General features: G+C 42.2%; 1 protein-coding gene across 2 annotated transcripts in view; it reads right to left on the bottom strand.

Annotated features, from left to right (window-relative positions):
• LOC138977986 (adhesion G protein-coupled receptor L3-like) overlaps positions 1-12,549 on the bottom strand; it is a 73,343-nt gene that overhangs the window by 60,141 nt on the left and 653 nt on the right. For both annotated transcript variants that reach the window (XR_011459551.1, XM_070350594.1), the window contains exon 1: positions 11,538-12,549. This exon is cut by the window's right edge and continues 653 nt beyond it. Coding sequence is in view for 1 of the 2 variants with exons in the window: in XM_070350594.1 (XP_070206695.1) it covers positions 11,538-12,549 (1,012 nt within the window). In the remaining variant the exon portion in view is untranslated. The remainder of the gene's footprint in view (positions 1-11,537) is intronic.

The raw sequence follows: 12,549 nt of genomic DNA, 5'->3' as shown, positions 1-12,549 counted from the left end.
TGATCGCGGGAACCTTGATTTTGCTAATTCGATTTTGGGATGTGTATGTGTTGTAGGTTCCACTGTATTGACACTAGTCATGTAAACTCAATCTGTTTTGTGAACAAGGTAGGAGAATTAATGACCTTTTCAGTGATATACTTGGTTTTACAATCAACAGCCTCATCAGAAAGATCTGACCTCAAACGCATCTGTGTAGTTTTTCTCATGAAGAGTAGTGTAGTTTCAAAAACAGGAGAGTAGAAATGTGGAGTTCTTATCTGATATGAAATAAGAAAGCATGTATTGCACAGGTTGACCCCACAAAATGCAACCCACAAAAATGCTAATTACTCATACAGCCTTCCGCCGAATTACTTCATATTTGGTTTACATCAATTTCAGCTTATGCAAGGCCTGTCCACAAAGTGGCAAATTTGAAGGTGTGATTTTTTTGCAACAGATACTTTATATTTCTTTCTTTATTCTTATCATTATTGCATAATATTGCATTCAATTAAGTCAAGTGCATTCTTTAGTTTCAGTCACACTGAGACAGCAATTTTGTCATAACATCTTTTGACCATGTGATAAAGTTCTACACGAGTGAATTCTGAGAACTTTAAAAAGGCAAAATCTTTAAACCAAGTACCTCTCAGGCTCTGCGGCTGATATGTCTCATACTCCAGGTATCGAGAAAACAAAGAAACTTCACAATCAACGTTTTCCCCATATATATATAACCTGTTTTGGAATCGATCAATCTTCAATTGCACAATAAGATGGATTGCAACTGTCTTTTTTTCATCGTTTACAGATCATATAAACTATCAACTGACTGACCTAGTATTACTTTGTTTGGCTTTTTCATAAATAACAAATACACTTCATGTATAACGTCGAACGCTGAAGAAGAAGAAGAACTTCATGTATAACAAACATGGTTTTTGCATGCATTCCTGATTTTGTGTGTGGATGTGAGACCATGCATGGGGATTTTTATTCTGTGTGTACTATTAACTGCTAGATATAAACATACAACTACCTGCTTAGATCAAGAGAAGAAGCACCACCTGCCTGTGTTCTGCTTGGCACGGTTGCAGTATGAACGTAGCCTCAATGCTGATTCACAAAATGTAAAAAATTAATAAAATGAGCAATTAAAAAAATGTACAATGCTTTCAAAAATACAATGCATATTATTATTATTATTATGTCCAATAAAATAATCATTTAAAAACCTCATGAAAACACAACCAACACCCACAGGGCCTAACAGACAGAGCCACAAACAAACACCAAGGGGGCACACACACACACACACACACACACACACACACACACACATATACAGTGTACACATGCACACCAAGGGCGGATCAATTCACTTTGGAGGGGGGGGGGGGGGTTACAAAATGACTACGAAGATACAAGTTGACGGCGCCAAAGGCGCCTAAGCCTCTAGGGGGGTCCGGGGGCATGCCCCCCCGGAAATTTTTTTTATCCAAAGAAACAAAATAGAGCTATCTGGTGCATCCTGAGCCAATAAATTACCTCTTTTTTTGGGGGGGTGGGGGGGGGGTTACGTAACCCGTGTAACCCCCCCCCCCAGATCCGCCCTTGCACACACAGGTACACACGCAGACACACGCGTACATAGTACAGCTAGTACAGAAATCTCAGGATGAACCGATCCATGCTATGTTTGTAATATTTCATTTGCATATTAGTTCTATAAATACTGTAGTATCATAGCAGACAAAAATGCCCAGAGACAGTTGGCTTATCCGAGAGGAATCGTCAAACAGCTAGTGCAAAGGTGCATAATTATGGCATTATATGTTATATAAGTTTTGTTTTGTTTTTACAGTTTGTGAATTGGGAATCACAACACCACAAGCAATGATGACTATATAGGCCCTTATATAAACGACACCAAACAAAATCACAGCTTATGCAAAGTCCCAGTTATCAAAGCAAACGCCAGGCACCAAGAATCCACAATTTGTTTAGTCAGGGCGCAACAGGCACTTGACTTGAACCAGAGTGGGTGGGTGCTGGGTTTGGGCTTATCCCGTGCTTTAAAATGATCTATAGCGACATTCTGCAGGTGATTTCTACCCACCACCAGTACCCAACTTCCTCTGTTCTATTGTCAAGTGCCAGTGGTCTGGCAAAAACAAAGTACGAAATGAAAACACACAAAGTGAAGCACGGCGATTATGATACATATAACTCCTGCTCCACGACAAATCGCACTCCCCCCCCCCCCCCCCCCTCCCTTCCCCCTCCCTCCCCAAGTTCAGAAATTATATTTACAATCACGTCCAAAATACACTATTATCACATAACAGAATTAGAATGATAACCATCTCTTACGAAGTGCATGAAAAGTAGATTTACTCACTTGACCAGCAAAATGGGGATTGTTGATGACAAAATTCTTCTTCAGTTCAATCCATCGCGCAAGCTCCTCCCCGAAATAACCCCGCCGCGTATCATAGCTGTGTCCACGAGCGAGTTTTTATATTTAGTCAAGTTTTGACTAAATATTTTAACATCGAGGGGGAATCGAAACGAGGGTCGTGGTGTATGTGCGTGTGTGTGTGCGTGTGTGTGTGTCTGTGTGTGTGTGTGTGTGTGTGTGTGTGTGTGTGTGTGTGTGTGTGTAGAGCGATTCAGACTAAACTACTGGACCGATCTTTATGAAATTTGACATGAGAGTTCCTGGGTATGAAATCCCCGAACGTTTTTTTTCATTTTTTTGATAAATGTCTTTGATGACGTCACATCCGGCTTTTCGTGAAAGTTGAGGCGGCACTGTCACGCCCTCATTTTTCAACCAAATTGGTTGAAATTTTGGTCAAGTACTCTTCGACGATGCCCGGGGTTCGGTATTGCATTTCAGCTTGGTGGCTTAAAAATTAATTAATGACTTTGGTCATTAAAAATCTGAAAATTGTAAAAAAAAATAAAAATTTATAAAACGATCCAAATTTACGTTTATCTTATTCTCCATCATATACTGATTCCAAAAACATATAAATATGTTATATTCGGATTAAAAACAAGCTCTGAAAATTAAATATATAAAAATTATTATCAAAATTTTTTTTTCGAAATCAATTTAAAAACACTTTCATCTTATTCCTTGTCGGTTCCTGGTTCCAAAAATATATAGATATGATATGTTTGGATTAAAAACACGCTCAGAAAGTTAAAACAAAGAGAGGTACAGAAAAGCGTGCTATCCTTCTCAGCGCAACGAATACCCCGCTCTTCTTGTCAATTCCACGTGCACTGCCTTTGCCACGGGCGGTGGAGTGACGATGCTACGAGTATACGGTCTTGCTGCGTTGCGTTGCGTTCAGTTTCATTCTGTGAGTTCGACAGCTACTTGACTAAATATTGTATTTTCGCCTTACGCGACTTGTTTGTCTCTCCGCTGCCTTGTTCAAAACGGTGTAGTCGGCGGGGAATCATTGCGTTTTGATTTCTTCTTTTGACTTTGGTCTGAGTTCGATTCCTGAGTGATCCCGGCCTCCATTTTGTTTTACACAAACTCATGATGACGTCTGACATAGTTTGCGAGTGACGTGTCTTTTTGTGCATGATGTGGTGATCTACCTGATCTAAATTTAGATCCAAAAATAGGCCAAGGACCGGCGGGTCCGAGTTAGAAATTAATTCGTAAAATAATTGCAGTTCTTGACTCCTTGCATGGAAGTCAATGAAACTTGGTATTTATTCAAAGGGATAGACGCCTGAGGTATGACTAAAAGCCCTAGGGGCTACGTGCACCTGGATTTGACAAGTCCAGTATCTTTAAGAGAGAAGGAGACTTCTATTGGTATGTGGGTGGGTGTCTTTAAAGGGAGGGAGTCTTCTAACAGTTTGTGGTGAGGATCTTAAAAGAGAAGGGATCTTCTATTGGTATGGAGGTGGGTGTCTTTAAAGGGAGGGAGTCTTCTAACAGTTTGTGGTGGGGATCTTAAGAAAGAAGGAATCTTCTATTGGTATGTGGGTGGGTGTCTTTAAAGGGAGGGAGTCTTCTAACAGTTTGTGGTGAGGATCTTAAAAGAGAAGGGATCTTCTGTTGGTATGGGGGTGGGTGTCTTTAAAGGGAGGAAGTCTTCTAACAGTTTGTGGTGAGGATCTTAAAACAGAAGGGATCTTCTATTGGTATGGGGGTGGGTGTCTTTAAAGGGAGGAAGTCTTCTAACAGTGTGTGGTGAGGATCCTAAAAGAGAAGGAATCTTCTATTGGTATGGGGGTGGGTGTCTTTAAAGGGAGGGAGTCTTCTAACAGTTTGTGGTGAGGATCTTAAAAGAGAAGGGATCTTCTATTGGTATGTGGGTGGGTGTCTTTAAAGGGAGGGAGTCTTCTAACAGTTTGTGGTGGGGATCTTAAGAGAGAAGGAGACTTCTATTGGTATGTGGGTGGGTGTCTTTAAAGGGAGGGAGTCTTCTAACAGTTTGTGGTGGGGATCTTAAGAGAGAAGGAGACTTCTATTGATATGTGGGTGGGTGTCTTTAAAGGGAGGGAGTCTTCTAACAGTTTGTGGTGGGGATCTTAAAAGAGAAGGAATCTTCTATTGGTATGGAGGTGGGTGTCTTTAAAGGGAGGGAGTCTTCTAACAGTTGGTGGTGAGGATCTTAAAAGAGAAGGGATCTTCTATTGGTATGTGGGTGGGTGTCTTTAAAGGGAGGGAGTCTTCTAACAGTTTGTGGTGAGGATCTTAAAAGAGAAGGGATCTTCTATTGGTATGTGGGTGGGTGTCTTTAAAGGGAGGGAGTCTTCTAACAGTTTGTGGTGGGGATCTTAAGAGAGAAGGAATCTTCTATTGGTATGGGGGTGGGTGTCTTTAAAGGGAGGGAGTCTTCTAACAGTTTGTGGTGGGGATCTTAAGAGAGAAGGAATCTTCTATTGGTATGGGGGTGGGTGTCTTTAAAGGGAGGGAGTCTTCTAACAGTTTGTGGTGGGGATCTTAAGAGAGAAGGAATCTTCTATTGGTATGGGGGTGGGTGTCTTTAAAGGGAGGGAGTCTTCTAACAGTTTGTGGTGGGGATCTTAAGAGAGAAGGAATCTTCTATTGGTATGGGGGTGGGTGTCTAAAGGGAGGGAGTCTTCTAACAGTTTGTGGTGGGGATCTTAAGAGAGAAGGAATCTTCTATTGGTATGGGGGTGGGTGTGTTTAAAGGGAGGGAGTCTTCTAACAGTTTGTGGTGGGGATCTTAAGAGAGAAGGGATCTTCTATTGGTATGTGGGTGGGTGTCTTTAAAGGGAGGGAGTCTTCTAACAGTTTGTGGTGGGGATCTTAAGAGAGAAGGAATCTGCTATTGGTATGTGGGTGGGTGTCTTTAAAGGGAGGGAGCCTTCTAACAGTTTCTGGTGGGGATCTTAAGAGAGAAGGAATCTTCTATTGGTATGAGGGTGGGTGTCTTTAAAGGGAGCTAGTCTTCTAACAGTTTGTGGTGGGGATCTTAAGAGAGAAGAAATCTTCTATTGGTATGTGGGTGGGTGTCTTTAAAGGGAGGGAGTCTTCTAACAGTTTGTGGTGGGGATCTTAAGAGAGAAGGAATCTTCTATTGGTATGTGGGTGGGTGTCTTTAAAGGGAGGGAGTCTTCTAACAGTTTGTGGTGAGGATCTTAAGCGAGAAGGAATCTTCTATTAGTATGTGGGTGGGTGTCTTTAAAGGGAGGGAGTCTTCTAACAGTTTGTGGTGGGGATCTTAAAAGAGAAGGGATCTTCTATTGGTATGGGTGTCTTTAAAGGGAGGGAGTCTTCTAACAGTTTGTGGTGGGGATCTTAAGAGAGAAGGAATCTTCTATTGGTATGGGGGTGGGTGTCTTTAAAGGGAGGGAGTCTTCTAACAGTTTGTGGTGGGGATCTTAAGAGAGAAGGAATCTTCTATTGGTATGGGGGTGGGTGTCTTTAAAGGGAGGGAGTCTTCTAACAGTTTGTGGTGGGGATCTTAAGAGAGAAGGGATCTTCTATTGGTATGTGGGTGGGTGTCTTTAAAGGGAGGGAGTCTTCTAACAGTTTGTGGTGGGGATCTTAAGAGAGAAGGAATCTGCTATTGGTATGTGGGTGGGTGTCTTTAAAGGGAGGGAGCCTTCTAACAGTTTGTGGTGGGGATCTTAAGAGAGAAGGAATCTTCTATTGGTATGGGGGTGGGTGTCTTTAAAAGGAGGGAGTCTTCTAACAGTTTGTGGTGGGGATCTTATGAGAGAAGGACTCTTCTATTGGTATGTGGATGGGTGTCTTTAAAGGGAGGGAGTCTTCTAACAGTTTGTGGTGGGGATCTTAAGAGAGAAGGAATCTTCTATTGGTATGTGGGTGGGTGTCTTTAAAGGGAGGGAGTCTTCTAACAGTTTGTGGTGGGGATCTTAAGAGAGAAGGAATCTTCTATTGGTATGGGGGTGGGTGTCTTTAAAGGGAGGGAGTCTTCTAACAGTTTGTGGTGGGGATCTTAAAAGAGAAGGGATCTTCTATTGGTATGGGTGTCTTTAAAGGGAGGGAGTCTTCTAACAGTTTGTGGAGAGAAGGAGACTTCTATTGGTATGTGGGTGGGTGTCTTTAAAGGGAGGGAGTCCTCTAACAGTTTGTGGTGGGGATCTTAAGAGAGAAGGAATCTTCTATTGGTATGTGGGTGGGTGTCTTTAAAGGGAGGGAGTCTTCTAACAGTTTGTGGTAGGGATCTTAAGAGAGAAGGAATCACAGTTCTATTGGTATGTGGGTGGGTGTCTTTAAAGGGAGGGAGTCTTCTAACAGTTTGTGGTAGGGATCTTAAGAGAGAAGGAATCACAGTTCTATTGGTATGTAGGTGGGTGTCTTTAAAGGGAGGGAGTTTTCTAAAATAAAGTTCATATCAATTCAATTCAATTCAATTCAATTCAATTCAATTCTCTCTCTCTCTCTCTCTCTCTCTCTCTCTCTCTCTCTCTCTCTCTCTCTCTCTCTCTCCCTCCCTCTCTCTCTCTCCCTCTCTCTCTCTCTCTCCATCCCTCTCTCTCTCTCTCTCCCTCCCTCTCTCCTCCCCCCTCTCTTTCTCTTACAGATTGTAAGAAAAGACGTAGCCTTAAATCTTAATCCTTGTTAAATAAAGTTCAATAAAGTTCTCTCACTCTTCCTCTCTCTCTCTCTCTCTCTCTCTCTCTCTCTCTCTCTCTCTCTCTCTCTCTCTCTCTCTCACTCTCTCTCCCTCTCTCTCTCACTCTCTCTCCCTCCCTCTCTCTCTCTCTCTCTCTCTCTCTCTCTCTCTCTCTCTCTCTCTCTCCCTCTCTCTCTCTCTCTCCAAGAATTCGCACCACTTTATAAAACTAAACACTCCTCTTCCTAGGATAGACCTATTTAAATCAAGTCTTGTTTATTCAGGAAGCAGCCTCTGAAACGCTCTTCCGGACGCCCTGCGGCAATCCACCAACACGGATTCTTTTAGAACCAAATATTCTTTCCATTTAATGAACTCTATGAAGAAATAAACTTGATTGGTATGTTTTCTTTGTATACAGTTGTTCATTATCGGAATTATGGTTTATTGTGATAAAATCACGAAGATTTGGCTCTGTAATACATTGTTTTGCTGAGCTAATGTATTGTTGGGTTACTTTCCGTTTATCTTCATTGCTTTACACCCAATTTTGAACACTACCTTATGATCTACAATGCTTCTTAGTTCTACATAATGCGCTTCATGTACATAAACTTATATGTTCTACCATTAATGTTTTTATGTAACCTTTTTTTTGTGTGTTTTTTTTTGGTCATAGTTATAGTAAAATAGTTTAGTCCCTCTTTAGGGCGAGGGCCAGATGCAAAAAAGCATATCTATGCTTATTCTTGTCACCCTCGAAAAATAAAGATTTGTCATTGTCATTGTCATTGTCTCTCTCTCTCTTCCTCCCTCTCTCCTCCCCCCCCTCTCTCTCTCTCTCTCTCTCTCTCTACTTAGTCGGTACTCTCGCACTAGAAAGGTTGAGGATAAACTACAGTATTTGCAAAAAAGATCTGAATATCAAAATATGATAAAAGAGAAAAAGAAAGCACATAGAAAATCAGTACAAGATTCTTTACTAGAAAACAGAAAAAATCCTTCCATGTTCTGGTCAACGGTAAAGCGGTCTCGCCCAAGGGAGAGAAACCGTGCTACTATAAATATCGATGTCTGGAAAGATCACTTTGAAAACATTTTGGGACAGCACACAGCTTCAACGCCTGAACAAAACGAAAATGTAATAAATGAAGAAAGTGAGGAAGATGTACATATTTATGAATTGGATGAACAAATTTCGTTAGCTGAGGTAAAACAAGCCATTCGAAAATTAAAAGCAGGGAAAGCTTCTGGTATTGATGAAATACCAGCAGAATTTCTAAAAGCAGCTGAGGATATTGTTGCCCCTTTTCTCACTAAGTTCTTTAACCGTGTTTATGACACTGGTGTGTTTCCTAAACAATGGAGTCAGTCCGTGATAGTTCCTTTACTGAAAAAGGGTGATGTAAATAATCCTGGAAATTATAGGGGCATTTCCCTCCTGAGTACTATTAGTAAAGTTTTTACTTCCATCCTAAATAGGCGTCTGTATAAATGGGCAGAGAGTGAACACAAGATATGTGAAGAACAAGCTGGTTTTCGAAAAAAACTATTCAACTATTGATCATCTTTTTACACTTGTGACTATGATTAAGAAATGTCTGTATGGACAAAGGAGAAGTAAACTGTACGTTGCTTTTATTGATTATTTGAAAGCTTTCGATTCTGTAGACAGGGATAGTTTGTGGGTCGTTCTTCAAAAAATAAAAACTTCGACGAAAATGCTCCGTATGCTACAAGGGATTTATGATTCTGTCCAGTCATGTGTAAGATGGGGCCCTGAAGTGTCTGACTTTTTTGATTGCCCTGCCGGGGTGAAACAAGGCTGCATGTTGTCTCCCCTGATTTTTTCCCTGTTAATTACTGAAGTAGCCGATAAAGTAACCTCAAATGGAAGGCATGGTGTTCAGTTTTTGCCTGGATTACAAGAAATTTTTTTGCTTCTTTTTGCTGACGATATTTGTTTGATTTCTACAACACCTGTTGGACTACAAAACCAATTGAACAATCTTGAACAAGCCTCCTCTGCCCTTGGCCTCAGTGTAAATTTAAAGAAAACAAAAGTAATGGTTTTTCGGAAAGGCGGTCATCTATCTAAGACAGAAAAATGGTTTTATCAAGGTAAACCTATGGATGTTGTAAACAGTTATAAATATTTGGGTGTCACATTGACAACAAAATTATCATTTGACATTGCTTTAGAAGAATTTGCAGGCAGAGCCAAGGGAAAAGTGGTAGAAATCATGAAAACAATGTGGAGCTTAGGTAGCATGGATGTTAGTGTATTTTTTAAATTGTTTGATGCGCTAGTAAAACCTATGCTTTTGTACGCCTCTGAAATATGGGGTATCACACGCTTTCGTTCTGTTGAATCTCCGCATTTGTTTGCTTGTAAAAGATTTTTGAATGTTTTACCAAGAACTCCAAACGCGATGGCATATGGAGAACTCGGTCGTTTCCCTTTATTCATTGACAGTACTGTCAGTGTTATCAGGTACTGGCTAAAGCTGCAGAACATGTTTTTGGTTAGATTACCTAGACAAGCGTACGAGATGGATAAAAAAAGATTTTCAAGGTTACCCGGAAATGAGGTTGATTTGCAAAATTGGGCTTGCTCGGTAAAGCGTTGTTTGGATATGTGTGGGTTTTCCTTTGTATGGCTGAATGGTGGTGTTGTTCATGAAAAAGCTTTTCTGCGTGCGTTTAGACAGCGTTTGATTGACTGCTATAAGCAGGAATGGTTTGGTAAGATAATGGAAAGTGATAGATTTTCAACGTATAGTTCGTTCAAGTCTTTATTGCAGCCGGAAAAATACCTAACAGATATCACACTTACTAAATTTAGAAACATTTTTGTCAAACTACGCCTAGGTATTATTGACCTGAATGGAAACAAACGCTATAGTGCTGTACCAAACACGTGCCCGTTTTGTCCTGCTGTGGAAAACGAAATACATTTTCTGCTACATTGCCCAAAATACCAGGATCTACGTGTAAAATATATTTTGAAATGTTTCACTGACAATGTACATGTACCACCCTTGATTTTTCTGCTACAAAATGAGAGTATATACATTAATAGAGCTGTAGCCATGTATTGTTATTATGCCATGAAAACACGTGATGAAGAAATTTCAAACAGGCAATTGTTGCTATGACTGATACTTTGAGACAAAATTTGTAAATTTTCGTGCCACGATATATATATTTCTCTTGTTTCTGTACAACCATGAAATTTTGTTGTGGATTTTTATTCCTATTTTTTCCTGTGTCTTTTGTAAACCCCCATGCGTATATGCCGGTGGCCTCGCATTAAATTTCCTGAGTTCCTGAGTTCTCTCTCTCTTCACTTTTTCGCTACAAAGTTGCAGTGTCGCTCTGCGGGGGATCTGGCGAAGCAGACGACACAAGGCAAATGTTCGCGCCGCGGAGCCGATGACGCAAATCAACTCTTGTGACAAAACGATTGGTCCGTAAAGTCGCGTCATCAACCTGTTCATGACTGGCCCGAGTATGAATGGCATTCCTTCTGTTGTGGTGACGTGCGCACATCGTCTTTGATGTGACTGGAAACATCGATCGGATTTAGGTACCCCAAAAATCGGTCGGAATTAGATACCTTTACCCTATCGACGTTGCACTTCCGGAGCAAACGATCCAGATTTCTTTGAAAGTGTGTATTCAAAGGCTGTTTTGCCGTTTCCTTTCAAGGCACAACTCTGAAAATGGCGTCGAACAAATCCACTGCAATTCAAAGAAAGAGTAACCTCAACAATCTTTTCAACGCGACTTGCGTTGACTTGAATGCTTCCTTATCCATCCTCCAATCTCGCACGTGCTGGCTCCAAGCGCCACACCCCGGGACCTCGACCCCAGCAGGCGTGCCAAACCACGTGAGGGGGTGATGTGGCATCACTGGGCGACAGACTTCCTAGAAGAAGTCACCGGCCAGGGCGGAAGAGCTCCCAAATAAACTCAACGGCCTCGTAAACTTCCAAGCAAACGAGTATTATAATCCCTCTATCTCCCTCCCCTCCCATCTCTCTCTCTTTGCTGTGCTAGACTTAAATGTAAAATATAAACACGGAGACCACCAATCAGCATGAAAAACTGAGAAAGGAAAACGTTTTAAATCGGTCCCCAAAACACCAATAGACCGAAGGGACATGAAAGTGAAACATAAACAATCAATCAATCAATCAATCAATCAATCTCTCTCTCTCTCTCTCTCTCTCTCTCTCTCTCTCTCTCTCTCTCTCTCTCTCTCTCTCTCTCTTTCTCTCTCTCTTCTCTCTCTCTGTATCACTCTCATAAACTAAAGTTCGTTCGTTCGTTTGTTCTCCGCCTTTCGCCTCTCCCCCCCCCCCCCCCCTCTCTCTCTCTCTCTCTCTCTCTCTCTCTCTCTCTCTCTCTCTCTCTCTCTCTCTCTCTCTCTCTCTCTCTCTCTCTCTCTCTCTCTCTCACCTTGTTGCTGACTTGGTCAATGCCGACGAGGAAAAGGAGCTGGCCCAGACCCAGGCAGATGACGAGGTTGATGTGGATCGTGTTGCGATCCGACTCGAGGGCCTTGAACGAGACAAAGGTGAGGAAGGAGAGGAAGAGGAAGAGGATGGAGAGTGAGCAGCAGATGTAGGAGAGGATGTCCAGGGCTTGGCTGGACTTCTCCGCGGCCTCGGTCACGCTCATCAAAATGGCGAAGCTGGTCAAGTGGTTGCACGAGCAGGAGATGTGTGTCACGTTGATACGTCTGGTCGTGCAGCCTGCCGGGTCAAGGGCGTACGCGGCTTTCGGGGTCAGGGAGTAGCACGCGGGGTCGGAGTCCGCCGTCGACTCATACAGCTCGAACATCATGGAGACGTTTTCCGAAAGCTGAGGTGTTGTCTCGGTGTTGAGCATGATCATCAGCATCGGGCTGTTGACAAATTTGCCACCTCCTTCGTCTGCCACAAGCAATGTCAACCACTCGGCCACGACGTGTCTGCGCGCATTAGGGCCGGGTGACGGGTGCACTCTTTCAAACAGCACTGAAGAAAGCCCAAGCTGCTTGTTGTCGGTGGAGAAAGTCATGAGGCTCGCTCTGTTGAAAGTGAAAGACATTGATTGCATGTTGAAGGAGAGGCTTTCTTCCGATGAAGTAAGGTCAATGTTGGCTATAAGTGTTAGATATTTGTCCTTTTGGGTAAACTGCGCCTTGCCAATGTCGAGAGTTGATGCTACGAGAGGCCCGCTGACTTCAAAGGTCTCCACAATCTTTCCAACGATCTCTTTCATACGGACAGAATCTGAGTTTTTGAGTGAGCTTAACATTACCTGTTCTGCCACACTGAATATAGAATTTTGGATTTCCTCCGCACACTTTCTTTTTTGGGTCAGATTTGTCATCGTGCTCAACTCATTTCTCATTTCGTTTGCCCTGTCTAATACCTCGTCAACCTTGTCAGCGAGCTTGTTATCTTCTTGAAATCCGGTGCTGGCA

The sequence above is a fragment of the Littorina saxatilis genome, linkage group LG10, assembly GCF_037325665.1.
Source record: "Littorina saxatilis isolate snail1 linkage group LG10, US_GU_Lsax_2.0, whole genome shotgun sequence".
NCBI classification, from domain to species: domain Eukaryota; kingdom Metazoa; phylum Mollusca; class Gastropoda; order Littorinimorpha; family Littorinidae; genus Littorina; species Littorina saxatilis.
This window is presented reverse-complemented; position numbering and strand designations above follow the sequence as displayed.